Here is a 26,129-nt window from a genome sequence, read left to right as displayed (position 1 = left end):
TGTCTTGCCCAGTGCAAATTGTGTCTTGTTTGTGTGTCATCTTACAATGAATGACTAATAATCAACCTTCTGGTTACTGATGACTGACTTAGTTGTTGTACAAGTATGAAACATGCTGTATCCAGGTTATAGAGATGCCAAAACATGTATCTCTCACCTCAATCTCTGCTTGCTGTACTTTGCTCTAGGATCAACAAGAACTGAATTGATGTACACTAGGCTATTTTATTTACTCATAGGTACGGTTTTGTGCTCCAAATGTATTGGGGCAGTGACACATTTTGTGTTTTGGCTCTGTACTCCAGCACTTATGATTTGAAATGATACAATGACTGAGGTTCAGGCTTTAATTTAAAGGTATTTTCATCCATATCGGGTGAACCGTTTAGAAATTACAGCACTTTTTGTACATAGTCCATTTTAGAGAACCAAAGGTATTGGGAGGAATTCACTTATGTGTAAGAAAGTTAGACATATCATACCCCTGCAAATGCTAACCTTCCCTGTTATTGTAATGGTGAGAGGTTAGCATGTCTTGGGGGTATGATATTGGTGCATCTGTAACTTCCTCACTCATCATTATTCACAATTAATTCAGGACTATCCGTAATCATGGTAGCATCCACATTAATGTAGAAGTGTTTAGAAACATATTCTTATTGACAATAAAAGTGACTCCTAAATTACACATTATTTACGATTTGTTTCTGTTCAGCACAAAATAATCTATAAAACAACCAAAACAAACAACAAATGCATCCAACAAGTTTGTAGAGTCACAAGCTTGATGTAATCATTGCATGCTTGGAATATGGGACCAAATACTAAACCTTTGACTACTTTAATGCACATAAGTTCATTTGTCCCAATACTTTTGGTCCCCTAAAATGGGGGGGATCATGTACAAAAAAGTGGGGTGAACCGTTTAGAAATTACCAAACGGATGAAAACACCCTAAAATTAAAGCTGACAGTCTGAACTTTAACCTCATAGTCCTTATATTATTTCAAATCCAAAGTGCTGGAATACAGAGCCAAAACAAAAAAAATTGTCACTGTCCCAATAGTTTTGGAGCTCACTATAAATATTCTGAACCAGGATCCTGATAGAGAAACATAAATTAGATTGAACACAAGTTACCTCTCCACAATGTAGGTGCTTTGAAACCTAGTGAAAAGTACAATATAATGCATGTTGGTATGAAAACAGATTATGAGCACTCACTACTCTGCTCAGTCAATGTCGCCTGAGATGTCACCGGCCACGGCTCCCATTTACCTCGACTGAATAGCTTTATTATACAGTAATTTAATAAACTGGTCTATGCAGAGACTTGTTACTGCGGAGGTTGAGGAAGCTTATTCAGGTATGTGCATGAGTGGAGCCTACACACAGTTATTTAAAGAATACAGGAAATGGCCCAACAATATTTGTGCATGTGCACAGGCGTTTTCAGAAATGGCGCACACAGAAATTTTGGCTGAAATTTACGCAACAGTTATAAATAACATCCTTCTTAATTCATCTGTCGGAGAGGAAGGACACCACTCATGGATTTCATCATGAGGCCAATGGTGATTTTAAAACAGTTCAATGGCTGTGATAGGAGAAAACTGAGGATGGATCAAGAACCTTGTAGTTACTCCACAATATTAACCCAAATAACAGAGTGAAAAGAAGGAAGCCTGTACAGAATTCAAAATATTCCAAAACATGCATCCTGTTTCCAATAAGGCACAAAAGTCATACTGCTAAATATTTTGCAAAGAAATTAACTTTTTGTACTGAATACAAAGCGTTGTGTTTGGGACAAATCCAACATAACATTGAGTACCACTCTTCATATTTTCAAGCATGGTGGTGACTGCATCATGATATGTTTGCTGGTCATCGGCAAGGTCTATGGAGTTTTTTAGGATAAAAATAAACATAATACAGTTAAGCACAGGAAAAACTGGTTCAGTCTACTTTCCAACAGAAACTTTCACCTTTCAGCAGGACAATAACCTGAAACACAAGGAGTTAATTATCAAGAAAACATAGAATGTTCCTGAGTGGCCAAGTTACAGTTTTGCCTTAAATCGGCTTGAAAATCAACAACCAACTTGACAGAGCTTGAAGAATTTTAAAAAGAATAATGGGCAAATATTGTACAATCCAGGTATGCAAAGCTCTTAGAGACTTACCCAAAAACACTCACAGCTGTAATCATTGCCATAGGTGATTCTAACATGTATTGACTCAGGGGGTTGAACACTTATCTAATCAAGATATATTAGTGTTTTATTTTTCATAAAACATTTTAATTGTAGAATTTTTCTTCCACTTTGACATTACAGAGTATTGTGTGTGGATAGTTTGCAAGAAAAGGACAATTAAATCTATTTTAATCCCACTTTGTAACATAACAAAATCTGTAAAAAGTCAAGGGATTTGAATACTTTCTGAAGGCCCTGCATACACAATCACACACACACTACACAGATTCACATACACACACGCGCATACCGACAACACACTTTTACCCTCATCATACGCTGCTGCTGTACCTCTGTTCTTTATTTTACTCGTATTATTATCGATCCTGATGCTTAGTCACTTTGTCCTTGCCTTCATGTACATACTGTAGCTACCTGAAATACCTCGTACCCCTGCACAATGATCTGGTACTGGAACTTCCTGTATATAGCTCCATTCTTGTGTATTTTATTCCTCTTGTATTACTATTTTTCTTTTTATTCTAATTTTTTAACTGCATTGTTGGGAAGGGCTCATAAACAAGCATTTCAAGGTTAAGTCTACACCGATTGCATGTGACAAATAAAAATGTATTTGATTTACTTGGAGGAATATGGTACATAGGACTAATAGCCCTTTCTTTTTCTTTTCACCAAAGTAGGACATGTCAGCAATTGAAAATACTACATACTGTTTTTTTCCTCTCTGTCTTCTGTTTGCCAACATGACCAGCGATGAGAGATGCATGTCCCCTGTAGGTAAGGCTGTCAAATCCTCTCCTTATGCATGTGGTGCCTGGACATAATCTTTTGTCTGTGGTTTGTTTGTGTGTGTGGTTTGTTTTGTGTGTGTGTGTGTGTGTGTGTGCGTGCGTGCGTGTGTGTGTGGTACGCACAAAAACAGATTATTGAGCAGAGCATACAACAAGTGATTGGCACACAAGGCCAGGGGCCCGTATAGATTAGGAATTGCTATTCACACATGGTATAAAGATGTGGATGTGTTTAACTACTCTTGTAGGGGAACAGAAGTACCCACAAGAATAGTAAACAAACTAAATTTTTACCAACGGGTCCTGACAAATTCTATGTCTAGGGGGTTTAGGGTTAAGGTTAGAATTAGTGTTAGAATTACGTTAAGGGTTAGTTTTAGGAGCTAGGGTTAAGGTAAGAGTACAGGTTAGGGAGAATAGGATTTTTAATGGGACTGAAGTGTGTGTGTGAGAGAGTGTGAGAGAGTGTGAGAGAGTGTGAGAGTGTGAGAGAGTGTGAGAGAGAGTGAGTGAGTGAGTGAGTGAGTGAGTGAGAGAGAGAGAGAGAGAGAGAGAGAGAGAGAGAGAGAGAGAGAGAGAGAGAGAGAGAGAGCCCTTCATCACCAGCAGGTGGCATCATTGTCAAGCTATTAGCAGGTTTGGCATAAAAAGTGGGGTTCTAGGCTGTACTGGAATTTTCTAGAAAAGTAATTCATGCTTTACCCACCAGTTACAAATAATAATGTGAAACTTTATATTGATTGTCACTGACTTCATTTAACAGAGAATGGAGGATAATTGAATAAGGTAGCAAATGTGCAGGCATCTTCATATGAATAACTCACAGTTATAAATTCAGCATAAGGCTATTTTGCAATAAATAGCATAGGAAAATAAATCTCAATCTATCACTTCAAAAACAACCTGTGTCAAGGAGTAGGAGTCTTTGAAACATCAACCCCTCCCACTACTGATGATAGCCAGGTCATGCGGTTTTGTGTTTCTGTTTAGGCCTCTGTTTGACACTGACAGCGCTCGTATTGGACCACACCAGTCACCACTCCTACTAGCCAAAGTGAATGCGACGAGATAATGTTGAGCCACTGACTGTAAGCGGCCGGTGACTTGTGCGTACTGGAAGTGGACTTGGGGGAAGCTGATACCGTATTCGGTTTCCCCCGGTTGGAGGAAATGGAGATTACGGCGGAGGCTGAAGCCGAGGAACGCAGGTGAGGGACTAGGTGGGGTATCGGCTAACCAAGCTAGCTGTTGTTTGCTAGCTAACTAGCTAGCTTAGCCGGCTAGCTCGTTGGGTAACTAACTAGCTACATTAAGGTTGTTCACGAATGAAAACAAGTCTGAAATTGGCCAATGAACTTCAAATGTTGTCCTCAGTTACATGATGCCATATATAATACTGTCTATAACTATGTATTTGCTAACTAGTAATGTTAACTAGGTAGCTAACGTTAACTAGTGTGTTGACTAAATTAGCTAACGTTAGCTAGCTAACTTGAGTTAGCATTATTAGCTAGATGTCGCTAAACTAACTTAACTTTATATGTAGTTATCTTGCAAACTGGAAGAAAGTGCAATTTTGTATGGCAAATTCTCCATTACAGGTGCTGTACAAGAGGGGTATTTATAGAATTCACCGGGAGTGAGCCAGGTGCCCCGCTCTGTCCGACGTGAAATCGGCTCAAAACAAAAGTGGTGTAATTAAACAATTATGGTAATCAGTAGGATTCTGCGTTTTCCCATAGAAAAGCGTTTGCTTTTGATTTTAAAAAACTCTCCTTACCATTGAAAACTAGTTTGAAAATGCAAACATTTTATAGAATCTCTAGTGTGTTTCTGGAAGATGCACTATGCTGTTGACAACATGACCGAGAGGTGCAGATTACTGTTCGATTTAAGGAGGGCACTCCTGTCCTGTTTAGGCCTGATGATGTGACGGGCCATAGCACGGTGTACCCCGGGCCATATTAATCTAACCCCCTCAGTGTTACAGTACTGTAGGTGTGTCAACATGACCTGGATGATGGGCACTTTGGGGTGGACCCACCGGTTTCAATCAATGAGAGAATATTTCAAATAGATACATTGGCGATGTACGCATTGTTGGATTACTTCATAGAGAAAAAATTGATTATTTTTAATAACGGAGCATCTTCTAAATTCAAATGTACCACCTGCAACTGGACACAGACATTTTAGAAGAAGATTGGCCGAATCAAGAACTAATATATTATGGGCAAGTTTAAGGTTGGTAGAACAGGATCTCAATCTGTGCAACACCAAACAGTACCTAACCTGTAACTCTCATTAATGCATACCAAAAAACATTGGTTAAATCACATTATCTGGTATAACAATCTGTGGCTAGGATCACTCTATAATCACTGACAGACTCCTTCAGTAGTTATGAAACAGTGGCACACACTTCAGTAGGTTCATCCTTAACCCCTTCTCCTCCAACTCTGTTACATGAATGAGCCCTGGATATTTTAAGCCTAATTTCTGTCATACTTTGCTGCAAATGAGTAATGTGAAGTTTTTAATAAGATACTTTTTACTAGAAAACCAGATCTTCCTAAAATCTCCCTTCTGGTATTGTTCTTCATTGTTCCTCATTACTCAAGACTATCCTCCCAAGTGTGTGTGGGAGAGTGTGTGTCAGTTTTTGTGTCAGCATTGAGTTCCAGCTAGCTGCTGACTTAAGGAAAAATTAGTAAGTCCTGGGTATGAGCTTGCGCTTTGTCTGTTGGTCAAAGGGATTTTGTGCTCAGCCTTTTTTTTTTTTTTTTTTTCCTCAACATCAAGTAGGCTACTTTAAGGCATAGATTCACTTTTGATTTTGCTGCTCTCTCAATGCAAGCGGAAAGTGAAACACACTTCTATTCACTCATCCAGAACAACAATATGTTAACTCTTTGTACTTAATACTGTTGTTTTAAGGAGTTTGCCATTAACCTATGTCCATTGAAGGTTGTAGCCCACATCACCTTTGCCAAGGCTATATAGGCTAGGCCTAGTGTCTTACCTACAGTGCATTCGGGAAGTATTTAGACCCCTTGACTTATCACACTTTGTTACATTACAGCCTATTTCTAAAATGTATTTCATTGTTTTTGTTAATCAATCTACACACTATACCCCATAATGACAAAGCAAAAGCAGGTTTTTCTGAAATAAGTATTCAGACCCTTTACTCAGTACTTTGTTGAAGCACCTTTGACAGCGATTACAGCCTCGAGTCTTCTTGCGTATGACGCTACAAGCTTGGCACACCTGTTTTTGGGGAGTTTGTCCCATGTTTCACTGCAGATCCTCTCAAGCTCTGTCAGGTTGGATGGGGAGCGTCACTGCACAGCTATTTTCAGGTCTCTCCAGAGATGTTCGATCGGGTTCAAGTCCAGGCTCTGGCTGGGCCACTCACGGCCATTCCGAGACACCCCTGCGTTCTCCTGTTGGAAGGTGAACTTTCGCCTCGATCTGAGGTCCTGAGCAGGTTATCATCAAGGAACGCTGTACTTTTCTCCGTTCATCTTTGCCTCGATCATAACTAGTTTCCCAGTCCCTGCCGCAAGAAAACATCCCCACAGCATGATGCTGCCACCACCGTGCTTCACTGTTTCCTCCAGATGTGACGCTTGTCATTCAGGCCAAAGAGTTAAATCTTGGTTTCATTAGGTCAGAGAATCTTGTTTCTCATGGTGTGAGACTCTTTAGGTGCCTTTTGGCAAACTCCAAGCGGCCTGTCATGTGCCTTTTACTGAGGAGTGGCTTCGGTCTGGCCACTCTACCACAAAGGCCTCATTGGTGGAGTGCTGCAGAGATAGTTGTCCTTCTGGAAGGTTCTCCCATCTCCACAGAGGAACTACAGAGCTCTGTCAGAGTGACCATCAGGTTCTTAGTCACCTCTCTGACCAAGACCCTTCTACCCCGATTGCTCAGTTTGGCCGGGCGACCAGCTCTAGGAAGAGTCTTGGTGGTTCCAAACTTCTTCCATTTAAGAATGATGGATGCCACTGTGTTCTTGGGGACCTTCAATTCTTCAGAAATATGTTGGTAACCTTCCCCAGATCTGTGCCTGGACACAATCGTGTCTCAGAGCTCTACGGACAATTCCTTCGACCTCATGGCTTGGTTTTTGCTCTGACATACACTATCGACTGTGGGACCTTTTATATAGACAGGTGTGTCCCTTTCCAAATCACGTCCAATCAATTGAATTTACCAAATGTTGACTCCAATCAAGTTGTAGAAACATCTCAAGGTGGCTCAATGGAAACAGGATGCACCTGAGCTCAGTTCCTAGTCTCATAGCGAAGGGTCTGAATACGTATCTAAATAAGGTATTTATGTTTTGTTATTTTTAATAAATGTGTTAACATTTCTAAAAACCTGTTTTCTCTTTGTCATTATGGGATATTGTGTGTAGATTTCTGAAAAAATATATTTAATCCATTTTGGAATAAGGCTGTATGTCTATGGTCTCAGTATGTGTCTATGGTCTCAGTATGTGTCTATGGTCTCAGTATACTTTAGGATACTTAGCCTATATCTACTTAGCCTAGTACAGTGCATTTCATTGGGCGCTGTATATGCAGTGCACAGCCAGTAGTTTTTAGTCACAGTAGTTCATTGGGGTCATTGCACAGTAGTTTGTTTGTTTGTTATGGCAGATTCTTACTGTGTGATTTCTTCTCAGTCAGTCAATGTTGGTTTTACTTTTTCTGCTCAGCTGTCTACTCTAGAATGTTTGGGTGAGGCACAAGTTCAGTCAAGCCTATACCTACCTCTTCACTCTCTTCCTCCATTCTCTCCCTCACCTCCTCCCTCTTTCCAGGAGGGAACACTGGAAGCTGCTCTCCAGTCTGAAGACCACGGTGGAGGGCCTGGTGTCCACCAACAACCCTAATGTGTGGTCTCGCTACGGGGGTCTGCAGCGGCTGCACAAGGACATGAACCACATCCTCAGCCACGGCCTCAAGCATGAGCAGGTTAGGCCTCATGAACAACTACTCCTTTACTTACTCTTAACTCTTTTACACTATCATTTGTACTTTTGAAAAAGGTAATAATAAGACATTATTTGGCTGTTTTTCAGCCTCTTTATTTAAATGCACTTATATTATTGCCCTGGGTAAGAGCCTCTGCTAAGTGGGAGTTCAGCGTTTGTTCCCTGCATTTTCTTTGAGGCAGGGTGCAAAAGAGCTGCTGAGAATTAACATTTCATAATTCTACTGCTTTTTCTCTGAATCTGTTTTCTGATGTTCTGTTTTTATCCTGTCCTGGTAACCCAAATGTATGATGGATAGGGAAGAACTGGTGGAAACGTGGTCATAACAGCACATTGTGGCCTTTCATCGGCCATAAGTAGGACAATGCCATTGTACTGTAGTAAATGCCGGTTTTGTGTTGCAGGTGTACTACAAGCAGAAAGACTACTGGCCCTTTGTGTGTTGTGTCCGCTACATCAGCCCTCACCTGGCCTCACATGTAGAACAGGTATTGTACTCTAGCAATCTCTTTACAGTGATTAATCATCCCATGTATATGATGGTGGAGCTAGTACAGTTTGTTGTGACCACAGACATTATTTGCATCCCAAATGGCACCCTATTCCTTACATAGTGGACTACTTTTGACCAGAACCTAGTGCTGAGCAATTAGTGCTTTTTAAAGTCGGTTCGTCTCGGTTATTAAAAAATAATTGTGGGTATCGTATTCGCAAAAAAATGTAAACATCAAATGCATTATAAAATAATGACTAATTCTTTTGGAGCTTTTTTATGGAAATCCCAAAGCCCAAAATAGTGAACAATCAATTGCTGAAACATTGAAAATATCCTATTGTCTCCATCAGGTCCACATTGGCTAGACCTCAATAGGAAATTACTATGAAATAAAATATTTACTTAGTTTTTATTTCATTACTTTATTATTTTTCATTCCTTGAAGGTGCACTATGCTGAAATTGCTCTGCCATTTCCTGGTTGCTAAAAATCTAATAGTTCCCCTAATTTCTTTGTGACAAAACAGGCAAGTATAGAGAATCATTGAAATATGTTTTCCATAACCAAAAATATTGTATTTTCAGCTGTTTGAAGCTGGTGTACAAAACCGAATGTAAAAGACACATAGTAGCTGCCTAAGTATTCTGCAGAGCTGTCTGACAATCATTTGACTAGTTCTTCAGTACATAAGTACATAAGGCACACTTTCAAGACTGCTTATTACCAACTACAACTATCAATCAGAGCTACCTCATGAACTGTCTCTATCCCTCTCATCTTTGTGTTGTTTACATTCCTCTCTCATGCGGTCTGTGTTATTAAGGCTGTCAGTCTCTGTCGCGCCGGGAAGAACAGGCGCAATGAATTATGGTCATTGTAGTTGATTACCACATTTCTTTGCTGAACTAGGGGGAATATTTGCCTAATGAAAACTACAACTCCCTTCAGCCCAGCATCCCACAAAGAAAGTTCTTGATTTAATTTCTCTCTTTAATTTCTTTCTAGAGAAACAGCGCATTGAGCTCACAAAAAAATGAACTAATGGAATTAAAGCAATTGAACTGATGTTTTTTATATTTTATAAAGCCCCTTTTACGTCAGGAAACTAGGAAGAAACCTAAAGAGGAACCAGGCTCTGAGGGGTGGCCAGTCCTCTTCTGGCTGTGCAGGGTACAGATTTTAAGAGTACATGGCTAGATTGTTCTTCAAGATGTTCAAAAATTCATACATGACCAGCAGGGTCAAATAATAATCAGGTCAGCACCTCAGGAGTAAATGTTAGTTGGCTTTTCATAGCCAAGCATTCAGAGGTTGAGACAGCAGGTGCGGAGCAGCAGCACGACCAGGTGGACTGGGGACAGCCAGGAGTCATCAGGCCAGGTAGTCCTGAGGCATGGTCCTAGGGCTTCGGTCCTCCGGATGGGTGCATACTTAAATTTACACAGGACACCAGAAAAGACAGGAGAATTACACCAGCTATAACAAATCTAGCCCCCCGGCACATAGACTATTGCTCTCTGAGCTCTAGTCAAAAGTAGGACACTATGAGGGGTTGCGTTAACGCAGAATTCTGCGTTTTTCATACAGATTGCTTTTAAATAAATGCATTAAAAATATCTTGCTGCGTTTTGTAAATGCAGATCTAAAATGTTTCTTATTGCAATTTCTGCTTTTCATCAGACAAATTTTGTGCTTCAGTTGCCCTTCTCCACTCAGATGAGAGAAACAGCATTCTATCAGCAAACAGCACTCGGACTGATGTGTAGCTATTTTTCTCCAGTACTTTTCTCAGTGTAGCCAGCTAGCTTTTCTCTGGTATAATGCAAGATTAACTTGAAGCAAAACATTAGGAAATGTAGCTGGCTACATTCTTTCTATGATAAACATTAGAAAACATGATGGACATGCATCATTTAGTTAAAAAATACCTTGTCTTTTCAAATGACTAAAAAAATTGTAAGCTCATTTGACTGCCAGCCAAATAGTGTTGAAAATGAAGCTATTTTCTGCCCAATGTGTATTTGTGCCTAATGTATTTTCTGTGAAAGAAAACGATAGTTGTACGCCCCTGATCACTATTGAGAAGAGAAAAAAAAAAGAAAAAAAAGATTGACTTTCAGTATAAAACGTAGGTGAAATGATTTAAATGCAGATTTTGGAAGGTCTGTGTTATGAAAATGCAGATTTATCAACACTAACGCGACCCCTTACTATATTGGGAATAGGGTGCCATTTGGGACACAGACATTGTTGTATCTATATAGTTGTGACAACAATACAGTGATTAGCCATTGTGTAACCTAATGAGTGGTTCAAAGTTGATGCGAAACCTGATCTTAATGGTAGGCTGGCCCACAGTTGACAATGAGTTGAAAAGAGGCAAGGATAAGCTTTAGTGAATGAATAAATACAACTTTTGCACTCTTACCAGGGTAATGCTTCAACACCCTTCTCACATGTCTCTGTTGTGAAACCCAAATGCCCTTTAAACTTTTAGCCCCTGACCTCTTTCCCGTCTTGTTGATGTGCTAATGTTTCTTGTGCAATCTGCTGTATCTTCAGAAAACTCTTGATGATCTCAGCTACCCCCTGTTACATTATCCCAGAAGGTACAAACAGATCTGGGTGGGTCCAGCCAGCCAGCCAGCCAGCTAGTCAGCCACAGGTTCACCAGTTATATAGTAGTCATCTCTCTCACCATCTCTTTTCTCTTTCTGTATTTTTCCTCACCCTTCCCCTCCCATCCCTTGCCCTCTCCCCCTCACTCTCTCGCCCATACACTCCTCTTTCAATCTCCCCTATTCCCCCCCCCGCTCTCTTTCTCTCCCTCTACCCTCACTTCTCTCCCTCCCCTTTCTGGGCCCTGTAGTTCAGTAAGCTGGAGCCCGTGCTAAACAGGGGTATACAGAGTGTTGGGGAAGGCTACAAGGCCGAGCGCTGGTTATTGCACAGCCTTCAGGTCCACCTGCTCTCCGCCCAGCTCAGACCCCTGCTCAAACACCAGGGACACACCCGCAAGTACTACAATGGTAAGGCTGCGTGTGAGTGTGTGCCCCGGCCAAACCAAGACAACTGTAGTTAAGTTTGTGGACTTGATGAAGGAATTAGGGCTGGCACGGTAATTGTAGGATCATGTAACCGTCGATTCTGGATGACAATAAAATAACCTTCATAACCGTTTAATTTTTTTTTTGCTATTCAAATGAAAAAAAACCATCCAAAATTCCATGACCATCATAGCCCTAGAATTAATCAATGTTTTGGGCCTGTGATATCGATTGGACTGTGTCTGTGGTATTGACTTGTCCGATTGACCTTATCTTGACTTTCTCCCTTTCTCAATCAGTTGCTCTCTCTGTCTCACGCCTCTCCCCCTTCCCTCTCTCCCTCTCTCTCTTTCTCTGTCTCTCAGAGGAGGCCTTTCTCCTTAAAGAGCCCCATGTGACGGCCATGTTTCAGTATCTGGAGGCCGTGGAGCAGAACAACCCCCGTTTGCTGGCACTCGTTGACACTGTCAAGGTGGGCACCTCTCACACGCAAGCGCACACACCAATCATAATCTCTCTCTGTCTGTACATCTTGGTGTCTTAAGTTCCTGTCCCTGATATCCACTTAAGCATTAGTGGAGGATCTCTCTCCTTCCATCTCTCTATTTGTCTTCTCTTTTCTGATACAGCTCAACCATGCCTTACACATAAATTGTCTCTTGCCATGTTCCCCCCCCCCCTGTTTTTACTATACCTAATTGTCTGTGCCTGTATTGATCTCTTACCATCTATCTTACTGTACCTCTCTTTCACACTCTAATTTGTCTCTAATCCTCCCCCTCTGTTTTTTTCCTTCTTTCTCAGCTGTCCACTCTGAAGGGCCCTCTGTGTGTGGGGGGCCTGTTGAAGAGCCAGAGTCTGTGTGAGCTGCCTGGGGCCGGAGGAGGCTGGAGGGACGGGCTGGGCAAGGGCCAGGGGCCCCCCAGGGAAGAGCTCAACCGCAGGCTCACCACCTCCCAGTGCTCCCTCCCCCACCGAGACAGAGGACACACACTGAACAGCATAAACACAGGGGTCATCTCAGAGAGGAACTCAGGTGAGGGGTGGAAGGAGGATAGGAGAGAGACAGGCTCCCACTGAGACAAAGGACACACAGCCAGCAATAACACAGGGGCCATCTCAGAGGGTAACTCTGCTCAGGTGATGAAATAGGGAGGTTAGCGAATGAAGGAAGGAAGAATGTAAGGTGAGGGATGGGAATGAGGTTGGCAGAGTGTGAAAGAGAAAGTGGTACCCAACACTGACACCACTACGGTCGGCCACATTAGAGAGCAACACAGGTGAGGATAGAGGGATCGGAGGGAGAGATGGAGGGATTGGGGTAGGGAGTGAGAACATGGGAGGAAGAGCAACACCAACCCAGATCAGGAGATATGGAGGAAAGCAGAGGGATTGAGTGTAAGGAAGGTAGACGGGAAAGAAAGGGGAGGAGTAATAAATAAACACAGATTAAAGCAGGGAATGATGTAGAGGATGGATGAACTGTACAGTAGGGTAGAATTTCAGTGGGAGGATAGAGGGATGGAGCGGTAGATTCTGAGAAGGAGAGGAACAGCATTGTGAATGGAGGTTAGGCAGGACATGTACCTCCTGTTATCGCATTATCATTTCAGAAGGTCAAGGTCCACAATAAGTCACACTAGCTGAATTCACTACAGTGCTTGTGATCGCCGTGAGCCTACACAGGCCTGATTTGTAAATGGAGATATGGTTTATTGGTGATTGTAAGGAGAGGGATTCACTAAAACTCCTATCTGCCTCATCTCTCATTTGGTGTGTCTGATAGATATGGGAAGTATAGAAGTGACACTAAGAATTATGTCTGCTCTGTTATTTTACAGTTCTAGTTGAAAGTCTCAGAAAATGTCAACCACCTTATATAAGCTGCTTCCCTTGATGCCTAAATTCCCTAGTATCTGCTTTTGAGGTCACTGAGTCTACACCGACCTGATTGTGTAAGGAGATGCGATTTGAATAAAGCATTGATGAACTTTCTTGAAAACAGCAGTCTGACTGAAACTCACTTCTTGTTCCCCCTCTACAGACTCTATTCCATCAGCCAGCGCCCCGGGAGCCCCTTGGGGGTGCGTGTCAGGGTCCGGGGGGGAGGGCGAGAGGGGTGTGACTCCTCCCCGCCCCTCGGCAGCTGTCCCCCACATCGCCCTGACCGAGCCCGCCTCCCCAGGCCCTGCCCACTCAGACACCCTAGACTCTGGCGAGGGCGACGACGGCCCAGAATACCTGGCCATTGGTAACCTGGTGCAACGCTGCAATCGCCGTGACTCCCAGAGCTCCACCCCCAGCAGCGAGCCCAGCAGCAAGCCCGGCGGGGGTGGCGAATCAGGTGGCGAGATTCCGGTCCAGCCGCCTAGGCGGAGCTCCCTGACTGTGGTCCCGCCTCCCGCTCCGCGAAGGTCATCCTTCTCGGAGGGACAGAGGGGGCAGGGTCGCGGGGGCAGCAGGGGGCACATCCGCTCAATGTCTGACATGGGGATCAACCACAAACATAGACATGGTGAGTGTGTGTTTGTTTGCGTGTGTGTAGCAGGTGAGAGGCTAGGGTATGTTTGCTGCGCGTGAGTGCAAACCAATACATGTATGCTTCTTTGTGAATTTTTATTTCAAGTAAGTAATTGAAGGTTAATGGCTGCAAGACTAGTGTTTGTATAAGAGTGTGTGTATGCAGCAGGTTAGCGCCTGGGAGAGAGAGTGTGTGGGGTGTGTAGGTGCAGTGCTATGCGCGTGGACCACTTCCTGCACATTTGTCTTTCTCGGTTGCCATTTGCCACAGTGCTTTTTCCTTTCCCTCTGTTTTCTCACTGCTAACCTCCTCTCTCTGTCTCTGTCTGCGTGAAGGAGGGGGCCACAGGAAAATCACCATTATAATAGAGGACCCTGTAGCAGGTTGGCAGTGCAGTTCTTCTGTGCTCCGTCTCTTCCTCTCTCATTCCCCTTTCCCTGCATGATAATTCCCTACTTCCCCCTTCTCTTATCTCTGGCCTTGCTTTTGGTTCCTCATTTGTGCTGTTTTGTTTTTGGTGGTTGTTTGGTTGATTTTTAGGTCGAACCAAGGTCACTCAAGACCCTAGGTCTTTGATTAATGTTTGGCTGGTTTTAGGTGAAACCAAAATCAAGACCGTAGGCCAAAACAGCTTGCCATGTTCATTCATTGTGTTGGATAAGGTTTGAATACACGCTACTTTCATTACATTGTGACGTTTTAATGTTTTTTTGGTCTTTCATTGATTTTACTATTCTTTTATTTATTTATATTTTTTTTACAAATGTTACCTTTTTTTATCATTTTTTTTTCTAAGGTCAGTATTACTTCAGTTTATTAGTTGCTTATGTGGTCAGAATCAGTGTCAGCAATCATAAGCGTATCGTCACAGTATTCACCTTGGATTTGCAGTGGAAAGGAGACCGTTTAGTACTTCATATCTGATCTAATTTTATTATTATTTAGTTTTTACCCTGATGTTATTTACTTAGCTGATAACAAAACATTGTGTTCATTGATACATTTACTTTCGATACATCCTTTGTGGGTGTCTGACTGAGCATATCTCAAAATGGATATTAAAGTTGACATTTCAAACTACTACGACACTGTTCAGTTAAGTTTGTTTCTGCTTTTGCACAAATGTTGAATACAGAAAACATTTGGGAACCAGGCTAGTTGGCCCTTGATGATATGACACTGATCTTCCTTCATTTTTGTGGTCAATCTAACATCAGCTGTGTGTTCTGTTTGTCAGAATCGTTGGTTGGAGTGGACTGCTGTGTCAAGGCCTACAGCCCCTTCTCCCCTGTCATCAGTGATGTCAGCACACCCAGCTCCCTCTATATGGAGTCAAGTGAGTACACTGGTTCAAACATGACTACCTAGCTGGCAAAATAAGTGTAATTGTCAATGTCCATCACCTTACCTGAGGTATTGAAAATGTGTGGGTGTGTGTGTCTGCATGTGTGTATTGTCTCTCTGCAGATGGCTCCCAGTACAGCAGTGTTCCAGACGGCATGTTCCGGAAGCCGTCAGAGGGCCAGAGCCTCATCAGCTACCTATCGGAGCAGGACTTCGGCAGCTGTGCTGACCTGGAGAAGGTTAGTCTGGGGAGGGTTCATAATCCCACATCATCTGACCCCTGACCTTTGAGTGATTAGAATCGGAATGTCTAAACGTTCCAATTCTCCCGAAGTCTGCACTCGTGCACTTTTCCCCACACATTTTAAAGCATTGTATTTGTGTACCATAATTTCTTACCCCAGAACTTGCCTTTTAAAGGAAATGTATGGGTGCACACCAAGGACAGAAAGTTAGAGAATAGGGAGAGTTATGACCTAATTGGATTGGTATCATTTAGGAGACCCTTACACTCACCTCTCTGTGTTAAATCAATCATAACTTCATTTTGAACGTGTTACAGCAAGGCCTCACTCCCCCCGCCCATCTGCTTGTCTCATTCCAGGAGAATGCCCACTTCAGCATCTCTGAGTCTCTGATTGCCGCCATCGAGCTGATGAAGTGCAACCTGCGGCGGCGGCGGGAGGAGGAGGAGGATGGCGACGACAGCGACTCGGAGATCCAGCAGTTAAAACAGAAGATCCGCCTGCGCAGGCTGCAGATCCGACGCACCTGCCTGCCGCCCTCACAGCACTGTAAGAGCTTACGCATGGCTGGACATACACATGCACGGATGCATGCACACACAAACACACAACAACTCCCAACTTGGTCCCCATGTCGTCATTTTGCTGCTATTGACTGTCATCCTGTCTCCCTTCCTCCAGTGTTCCACTCCACAGACAGCGGAGGCTCCTGCAGGAGCTCCCAGGATTCCTTTCACATGTCCGACTCGGGCTCTGCCGATGAGGTGGAGGAGTGTGAGCTGAGAGGTAGAGAGAGGGAACGTTAGGAAGGATTGTGGACTTGGATGGAAGGGGTTTATATTATATACACATCATGCAAGCTTTGTGTGCCATAAGTTCACAACCTCATTGTCATGTCCCACATATCATTCATCCACCCACCAAGGCTGGAAACATCTCCCATTTTTAATGGCAGTCATTAACATTGCTCTCTGGACTGTTGGGGCAAGGTAGCTAGGTCTTTGATAAATGTGTGGGCAAGGTAGGTAGGTGTGTGTGTGTGTGTGTTCTAAAAGTAGCCTTCATGCGCGTGTATGTGTGACTACTTCCTCCTGTTTATGTGTGGGTATACACAGTACTACTGTGTGTAGTCATATAGTGCATTTGGACCCCTTGACTTTTTCTACATTTTGTTAAGTGACAGCCTTATTCTGAAATGGATTAATTAAAAAAATGTCATCAATCTACACACAATACCCCGTAGTGACAAAGCAAATACAGGTTTTTATTAATTTTTGCAAATGTATTAAAAATAAGTAAATAAAGTATAGGTTTTTTAAGTATTCATACTCTTTGCTACGAGTCTCGAGATTGAGCTCCGTTGCATCCTGTTTCCATTGATCATCCTTGAGATGTTTCTACAACTTGATTGGAGTCCACTTGTGGTAAATTCAATTAATTGGACATGATTTGGAAAGGCACACACCCGTCTATATAAGGTCCCACAGTTGACAGTGCATGTCAGAGCAAAAACCAAGCCATGAGGTCGAAGGAATTGTAGAGCTCCGAAACAGGATTGTGTCGAGGCACAGATCTGGGGAAGGGTACCAAAAAATGTCTGCAGCATTGAAGGACCGCAAGAACAGTGGCCTCCATCATTCTTAAATGGAAGAAGTTTGGAACCACCAAGACTCTTCTTAGAGCTGGCCGCCCGGCCAAACTGAGCAATCAGGGTAGATTCTCTGGTCTTATGAAACCAAGATTCAACTCTTTGGCCTGAATGCCAAGCGTCACATTTGGAGGAGACCTTGCACCATCCCTACGTTGAAGCATGGTGGTGGCAGCATCATGCTGTGGGGATGTTTTTCAGAGGCAGGGACTGGGAGGCTAGTCAGGATCGAGCGAAAGCTGAACGGAGTAAAGTACAGTGAGATCCTTGATGAAACCTGCTCCAGAGAGCTCAGACTAGGGCAAAGGTTCACCTTCCAACAGGACAATGACCCTAAACACATAGCAAAGACAATGCAGGAGTGGCTTCAGCACATGTCTCTGAATGTCCTTGAGTACCCCAGCCAGAGCCTGGACTTGAACCCAATCGAACATCTCTGGTGAGACCTGAAAATAGCTGTGCAGCGACGCCAAAGCTTGTAGCGTCATACCCAAGAAGACTTGAGGCTGTAATCGCTGCCAAAGGTGCTTCAGTCTCCCATTAACATCGGCGGGGCTGTTGTGGAGCGGGTCGAGAGTTTCAAGTTCCTTGGAGTCCGCATCACCTACGAATTATCATGGTCCAAACATACCAAGACAGTCGTGAAGAGGGCACGACAAAACCTTTTCCCCCTCAGGAGACTGAAAAGATTTGGCATGGGCCCCCAGATCCTCAAAAGGTTCTACAGCTGCACCATTGAGAGCATCCTGACCGGTTGCATCACAGCCTGGTATGGCAACTGCTCGGCATCTGACCGTAAGGTGCTACAGAGGGTAGTGCGAACGGCCCAGTACTTCACTGGGGCCAAGCTTCCTGCCATCCAGGACCTATTTAATAGGCGGTGTCAGAGGAAAGCCAATAGAATTGTCACACTCCAGTCACCCAAGTCATACTGTTTTCTCTGCTACCGCACGGCAAGCGGTACCGGAGCGCCAAGTCTAGGACCAAAAGGCTCCTCAACAGCTTCTACCCCCAAGCCATTAGACTCCTGAACAATTCATAAAAATCGGCACCAGACAATTTACATTGACCCCCCCCCCCCCCCCCCCTTGTACACTGCTGCTATTCGCTGTTTGTTTGTTACCTGTGCATAGTCACTCAACTAGCCTGTACCCCTGCACACTGACTCGGTGCCCCCTGTATATAGCCTCGTTATTCTTATTGTGTTACTTTTTATTATTACTTTTTGTTTTTGCCTACTTGGTAAATATTTTCTTCTTCTTAAACTGCACTGTTGGTTAAGGGCTTGTAAGTAAGCATTTCACAGTAAAGTCTACACTTGTTGTATTTGGCGCATGTGGCAAATAAAGTTTGATTTGATTCAACAAAATACTGATTAAGGGTCTGAATACTTATGTAAATGTGACATTTGCAAACATTTCTAAAAACCTGTTTTTGCTAAGTCATTATGGGGTATTGTGTGTAGGTTGATGAGGAACATAAACAATTTAATCAATTTTAGAATAAGGCTGTAACATAACAAAATGTGGAAAAAGTCAAGGGTTGTGAATACTTTCCAAATGCACTGTATATGTGATGTGGGCCCAGTGCTGAGTGTAGTCTCTGTCTCTCAGATGGCTGTGAGGGCCAGTCCCTGATGGCGGTGTCAAGGAGCGGCCTCTCCCTGTCGCTCGCCTCCCTCTTCTCAGGTATCTGATCTGGTGTGGGGGACAAGGGACAGGGCTAGGGGGGCATGAGAACTACGGATGTGGAAGGCTGGACAAATGTAGCTGGATTCCATGGCTCTTTCTCAATGAATCTTTCTGCGATTCCTCCCGTCCTATTCTCAACTGTATTGAAGGAGGAGGTTCAAGGTGCCTCCCCTCTGACCTTCTCCAATGTGTTTTGAGGAGGAGGTGGCGTGGAGAGAGGAAGCGAGGAATTGTGTGAAGATGAATTGAAGAACTCTTACCAAAACAATTATTTCCCCTTACTCTCTGCCTTTGAGTGATTGATGTTCACGGTTAGCATCATATGGGCACTTCCTTTGAGCTTTCAGTTTAATTTGGTATCATTTCTACCAGATTGGTGCCCATTGGTACCTAGTCATTTTAGTGATGTCTACAAGAGGGACATGGTTTTCAGTTTGGAATCCAGCTAGTTGTTGTCCTGGCTTGTGTGCTTTATAGTGCCTTTGCTGCTTCAGAGTTAGGGAGACTGGCGATGAGTGTGAGTGTATATACATCTATGGTTTGATGGGGGTTAGGGTCTTCAGTAGACTAGTACATTTGCGGTCAGCAGTGTATAGCTATTGAGCATTCATTCATCCATCCATCCATCCATTGATTCACTCAAAAATTAATTTAGGCTTTATGTGTGCATGAGATGGCATCACTGATGCACATCCAGTTGTTTTAGTACTCAACACGATCTCACTGCTTTTGAGTTCCCCCTAAAAACAGCAACTACTTAATATTAATTCCACCTTGCCAAGTTGCCTATTTCTAGCATGCTGCAGTGGTAGCAAAGAAATAGTCTGGCTAGCATTAAAAGAAACATCAGATATTACACGTGTGAGACTAGGCTTAATGGACTGCGAACAAAATGACTCCCACAGTCTTATTATATATAAGTATAGCTGTTAATAAGATGATAATAAATTTTTGTGTGTGATGCTGCTGCGTAGTATGCTTTCATAAGAAAAAGGATACTTGCTGATTGTGTCATTTGTTGCAGCCTAACATTCTAATCTAGCATCCCTTTGGCATATCGTTGTTTTGAATCATCGACTGCACAAATCAACATATGAACATATTCTGAAATGGACAAAAAAATTGTTTTAGACTGAACCCCTGGACTATATTGGTCAGAAACTGGGTTGCAGTTGTGGATTTGGTCATTGTCTGCTGGCCTGCCTGTCAGTGACATATATTGAATATGCTAGTTCTTTCATCCCCTAGCCTAGTGATCCATAATACCCTAGTTTCCATGAGATTTTCCAGAGGCTTATAGCTCTTTATCAGATTCATGTTCTTTGAAATCCCTCATGTTTTCAACTAGCCAAGGCTTTGACTCCAATGTCCTATAATATTCTGCCCGAAATCTCTCACCAGCAGCACACTAATATGACACCTTTTTAAAAGTCACTATGTGAACTCTCTGCCACACATTTCATGTCTGATGCTTTTGTGCTTTCTATAGGACTTGTCATATCTAGGACAAATTAGTTTTCTCCTGAAACACCACCCTCAAATCTTAGCTGTAAATGTTTTTATTTTTGATTGTCTGAATTTGATGCCTGCCTTTAGAACCAAATTTTGCTAGGTAGTGTGATTGATTGTGCTGAGCCTAATCTCTCGCTCTCTCGCCCTCTCTCTCTCATATATACAGATGCAGACATAAAGCGCAGTGTGACGTCCAGTGGCCGCTCGTTCCTCACCTCAGAGTCTATGTAACAACTGCTCCCCCCACACACTCACACTCTAGCCTTGTAGATGTAGGCCTAATCCCAAATTGACCCTATGCCCTAGACCCTTTGTCCTATGCACTTGAGATTTGATAGGTTTAGGCAATTTTATAACAGCACCAACTTGCCCTCTGATAGGATACGATAAGTCTCGTCTAACATCTCCACAAGTGTATAGAGCATAGTGTCTAGAGATGGATTTGGCCATTGTCTGCTGACCTGCCTGTCCATGTCAATGACATAGGTCATATGCTAGTTATTTCATCCCCCGAGCCTAGTGATCCATAATAGCCTAGTTTCCACAAATTTTCCAATGGCCTTATAGCTCTTTATCAGATTTATGATCCTAGAAACCTTTCATGTTTTCAACTAGCCAAGGTTTGCTGACTCCAACATCCCATATTTTTCCATCTGAACTCTATCGCCAATATTGAATATTTTGAAATTGATTGCATGTGTGAATCTCCTGCATCTCACCTTGGCCACACCCTTTCTCCTATTGGCCCAATGAAGAATGGTAGTCCGTGGAGTGGGCCGGACTATAGACAGAATGTTTAGGTTTCGATCAAGCCCATATCAAGCACAGAGGTAACAGTAGAAAAAGAAAAGGCATGGTAGTTAGATAGCGGTAGTTAAAATTAGGCTACTGATTGCTGTAGTTGAAATGAAGCTATTGTTCACGGTAGGCTACTTGGAAATTATGCTGTTATTTGCGGTAGTTGAAATTAGGCTGTTCGTGGTAGTTGAAATTAGGCTGTTCGCAGTAGTTGAAAATAAAAGGCTATTCTTTGTGGTAGTTGAAATTAGACAATTGTTTGATAGTGTGGCTATAATTTGCAGTAGTGGAAAGGATCTGTTGTTCACAGAAATGTGTTTTGGTATATGCTTCTTCACACTTTCTGCTCCCTCTCTCTCAGCTCTCCGTCATTCCTCCAGTCTAACTCGGCTGAGTCGGTGGCCATGGGGCTGCTCAGGCAGTTTGAGGGCATGCAGCTCCCCGCAGCCTCGGAGCTCGACTGGCTGGTCCCAGAGCAAGACGCACCGCAGAAGGTACTCTCACACAGACACACGCATGCAGACACACACGCATGCAGACACACACGCATGCAGACACACACGCATGCAGACACACACGCATGCAGACACACACGCATGCAGACACACACGCATGCAGACACACGCATGCAGACACATACATGTGTGTGTAAACGCATACATACAATATCCCCCACACATACACCTACACTCACACAAACGGACCTGTATTCTCCCTCTACCCTTCAGCTCCTGCCCATCCCTGACTCCCTGCCCATCTCTCCTGATGACGGGGAGCATGCTGACATCTACAAGCTGAGGATCCGGGTGCGAGGGAACCTAGAGTGGGCCCCGCCCCGACCCCAGATAATCTTCAACATCCACCCCGCGCCCAAGTGAGTCCTTAACACACACACACTGACTTCTCTCCCCCTTCTTGTTTGCCTCTCCCCCTTTTTGTTTGCCTGTCTGTCGCTCTAACCCTCCTATGTCTGTCTCTAACCATCCTCTCTCCCCCTTTTTTGCTCCATTAGGAGGAAAATAGTTGTGGCGAAGCAGAACTACCGCTGTGCAGGCTGCGGGACTCGCATAGACCCAGGTACAAACCACATTGAAGACCCCCCCCCCCCCCCCTTTTTCCAAAACACAACCACACATGTTATCCTCATCCCACGGTGGTCATTTTATGTCTAACCTCGCCCCCTGCCTCACTCTGTTACCTCTACTCCCCTTCACCGGACAGACTACATTAAGCGAATGCGCTACTGCGAGTACCTGGGTCGCTACTTCTGCCAGTGTTGCCACGAGAACGCCCAGGCGGTGGTACCAGGCCGCGTGTTGAGGAAGTGGGACTTCAGCAAGTACTACATCAGCAACTTCGCCCGGGACCTGCTGGGCAAGATTGCCGGAGACCCCCTGTTCAACCCCAATGACATCAACAGTGGCCTCTACAAGAAGAACAAAGCCCTGGAGACTGTCCGGGTGAGAGGACTGGACTTTAGCCTGGTTTAGTTTAGATTAGTCTAGTTTGATGCCTAGTTTATTCTTATCTTTGGCAGTATTTTATTTTGCTTTAGTTTAGCCCACTCATACTAGCGAGAATTTGTTCTGGTTATTGGTTGTGGTTTGAAATGTGTTCTATAAACGAAGTGCATCATTTGTACTATTCTTCAGGTTTTGAGAGTCCAACTATTCCACATGAAAAACCTCTTCAAGACATGCCGCCTAGCTAAAGAGTAAGTTGTGTGCATGCATGCGTGTGCCGCCTCCTGCAATGAATTGTACTGTCGGTATGAGAGTCCCTTTCTTTTACATGTGTTACGTGCCTCCTAAAGTATTCTTCCTGTAATGAACTGTGCTATTGCTATGAGACGACACTGTCTGCACTGTCAGGTAAAGTATTGCTGGTAGGAATTCCCCTCATGTGTGTCTTTGCGTTTGACCCCATAGCGTGCTGGACCAGTTTGACAGCCTCCCAGGTCACCTGACTGAGGACCTGCACCTGTTCTCCCTAAACGACCTCAGTGCTGTGCGCAACGGAGTGCTGGCCACCCGGCTTCGAGAGCTGCTGAAATTGGGTTCCGCGCACGTGGCTGGCTGTGTGGTGAGAATCTGTTGAATTATCCTGAACTACATACTCTTCCTGTTGTCACTAGTTCACTCTCAATTAATTATATTAATGGCTTGCTAACTATAGATTTTCATGTAATAGACATTCATTGTTATACTGTGATGTACATTTTGAATTGTCATTATATAATAATATGAGTCAAATTACTATTTGCACCATGTGTGACAGTGGACTTGAGGGTGTCATAAAGTGACTTTTCCATTCTCAGTGCGTCCCCTTAATGTCAATGTCTCAATTTCCCCTCTCCTTCTTTGTCTCTCACAGCTCTGTCAGGCCAAGGGTTTTGTGTGTGAGTTCTGCGGCAACGACAAAGACATCATCTTCCCTTTCGAGCTGAACAAGTGCACACGCTGCGAAGGTGAGCTCTACCCCCGTATACAGATTGTCATAAATTCATCCATCCCAGGAAATTCGGTAATACCAGCACTGAACACAAGGGGTGTAATTTTCAATTCAAAGGTTAGCAATGCTAACAAGTACTTGTAAAATCCCATAGTGCATGCTAGCTAAATGCTAACGAACGGTCTTTGACAAAATATTTGCATGACAGACATCCCAGCTCAGTTATACAAGTAACTAAAAAATGCTTCTCAGTTTAGCTGGCAAACATTTAGTTGTGAATTCCATATAGATTACCTGGCGTGTGCTGCACAACAGTCAGTGACTCACGAGGCTCTGTTCTCTCACCGTGACTGGGGACTGTAAGCTTCATACTGAAAAATGATAAGACAGGTGAAATGAAGAACGACTAATAAAATAAATGAAGCCGATCGTGTTCTTCAATCTCCTAACGTATTGCACAAGTTGGCTGCAGGTATTTACTTAAAAAGTAGCAACAAATATTAACATTCATGAAAAAAGTAAAACGGTATTGATAAATCATCCTATGACTATTTCGAAATAACCCGGTATACCGCTCAAGCCTAATCCCAAGACCGGAGAGCAGGAGGAGGGGAAAAGAGTGAGGAAAGGGAAGCTAGTAGTGAGGGAGCAGATGACCAATGCAAAGGGACTGGAGAGGGAGAGACAGGAGAGGAGTCTTGAGAAGGGGAGAGGAGGATGTTATTCAAAGCTCTCAAACAGGGAAGTCTGGCCAAAGCATTTTGGAGTAAAGGGAGGAAGATGAGGAGATAAGAGAAGGAGAACCCGAGTAAATGAGGAAGGAAAGCATGAAACTGAGTAGGTGGAGGACAAAGAAATTGAGGAGAGGCCATGCCTTAAATTTTACAGAAGCAATCGGGCCTGGGTAGGGTAGGGCCTGAACGTTGCAGGTATGGCTCGGGCTTAAAATTCATGCCCGTGCATGGCCTTATTAAGGATATGGGTCTATTTCATGTCTATGTAATGGCAGGATGAATTGGATTGATTGAAGGTGTTTTTTTCTTTTGATATGTGCCTACCTGTTCACATTATTATTTAAGCCTCAACTTCTCTGTGTGAATGTGAAATAAACATGTTTGTGAATTTCAGTTGCTTTATCATTTCACTATCGAGGGGACAATATATTCATTCGAAAATGTAGTAACAAATGTATACAATTTGATGCTTCCACACAGGTGTTACCTGAAATGGTTCAGTCACACCTTCATAGCTTTAGAAGCTGTGTGTCTCTCTTTTGAGAATAGGCTTCTCGTTGTTGTCTGAACTGGTTTGTGTGGTTTCTCTGCATTTCACCACTCCTCTCCTACCTTCTGCCTTGCCACCCTGACACACCTCTTCTTTTATAGTCCCATGTCACCCCTTCCCCTCGCTTCAGAGACTGTCATTGGCTATTCTGCTGTGACATCACAGCACCTTAGTCTTCTTCCCATTGTGAACAATGTTGTCAAACCGGCTATTAGCGTTGCGGGAGCGCTCCCCCATGTTTGCGTAGAGCTAGTTAACAGGTGAGTTATGGGGTGGAACATCAGTCTAGGGACAAGGCTGTTGGCCATATATTTTCTTGCGTCCTTCTACACATCGACAAAACAAAGTATTTATAAAACAGGACTCCACCCATGTGTGTTTGTGGCTCAGTTGGTAGAGCATGGTGTTTGCAACGCCAGCATGGTGTGTGCAACGCCAGGGTTGTGGGTTCGATTCCCACGGGGGGCCAGTACAAAAAAATAAAAAATAATAAAAATGCATGAAATTAAATGTTCGCATTCACTACTGTAAGTCGCTCTGGATAAGAGCGTCTGCTAAATGACTAAAATGTCAAATGTTTTATATATAATTTCAGTGTGGTTGCTTTTGCAATGGCATGTCTCTTGTGTTGTCTTTCAGAGTGCAAGGCGTGTTTCCACAGCAAATGTTTCCGGGCAGGCAAGGAGTGCCCGCGATGCCAGCGCCTGGCAGAGAGGCGGGAAAGGATGGCACGCAAGAACATGGAGCAGGAGGATAAGGAAGAGGACGAGGGAGGCGGGAGCTAGGATGACGAACTGAGAAACAAAGGAGAGAGGACTGGAAAAGAAAGAGAGAGATAGATATATCTATCTATCTATCTATCTATATAGATAGATAGATAGATAGATATATACTGCTCAAAAAATAAAGGGAACACTTAAACAACACAATGTAACTCCAAGTCAATCACACTTCTGTGAAATCAAACTGTCCACTTAGGAAGCAACACTGATTGACAATAAATTCCACATGCTGTTGTGCAAATGGAATAGACAACAGGTGAAATTATAGGCAATTAGCAAGACACCCCCAATAAAG

The 26,129-nt window shown here is 43.4% G+C and overlaps 1 protein-coding gene across 3 annotated transcripts; it reads left to right on the top strand.

The window, feature by feature from the left end:
- The first annotated feature begins 3,975 nt into the window (after positions 1–3,975).
- On the top strand, positions 3,976–25,876 carry LOC115157953 (run domain Beclin-1-interacting and cysteine-rich domain-containing protein). 3 transcript variants are annotated; one of them, XM_029706321.1, is made up of 22 exons: positions 3,976–4,218; positions 7,842–7,995; positions 8,420–8,503; positions 11,381–11,540; positions 11,924–12,030; positions 12,363–12,594; positions 13,603–14,073; positions 14,415–14,462; positions 15,317–15,415; positions 15,547–15,662; positions 16,028–16,217; positions 16,350–16,454; positions 18,930–19,004; positions 20,686–20,746; positions 21,679–21,811; positions 22,046–22,191; positions 22,330–22,394; positions 22,539–22,777; positions 22,970–23,031; positions 23,246–23,399; positions 23,691–23,784; positions 25,692–25,876. In XM_029706321.1, exons 1-22 carry the CDS (start codon positions 4,181–4,183, stop codon positions 25,835–25,837), a joined length of 2,979 nt encoding a protein of 992 aa, XP_029562181.1. In that variant the 5' UTR covers positions 3,976–4,180; the 3' UTR covers positions 25,838–25,876. The 3 variants fall into 3 exon arrangements, with proteins under 3 accessions (XP_029562181.1, XP_029562182.1, XP_029562180.1); XM_029706322.1 differs by lacking the exon at positions 18,930–19,004; XM_029706320.1 differs by lacking the exon at positions 14,415–14,462 and having other exon boundaries at positions 11,858–12,030.
- Positions 25,877–26,129: the final 253 nt, after the last annotated feature.

This window comes from Salmo trutta, chromosome 22, assembly GCF_901001165.1.
Source record: "Salmo trutta chromosome 22, fSalTru1.1, whole genome shotgun sequence".
In the NCBI taxonomy this organism is placed as follows: Eukaryota; Metazoa; Chordata; class Actinopteri; order Salmoniformes; family Salmonidae; genus Salmo; species Salmo trutta.
This window is presented reverse-complemented; position numbering and strand designations above follow the sequence as displayed.

Bases quoted from the DNA above. Each gene is read 5' to 3' on its own strand.
- LOC115157953 (XM_029706320.1), top strand. From the start codon at position 4,181: ATGGAGATTACGGCGGAGGCTGAAGCCGAGGAACGCAG. The intron at 8,504-11,380 runs GTATTGTACTCT...TGGGCCCTGTAG, and splicing joins TGGCCTCACATGTAGAACAG to TTCAGTAAGCTGGAGCCCGT. The intron at 15,663-16,027 runs GTTAGTCTGGGG...GTCTCATTCCAG, and splicing joins GCTGTGCTGACCTGGAGAAG to GAGAATGCCCACTTCAGCAT.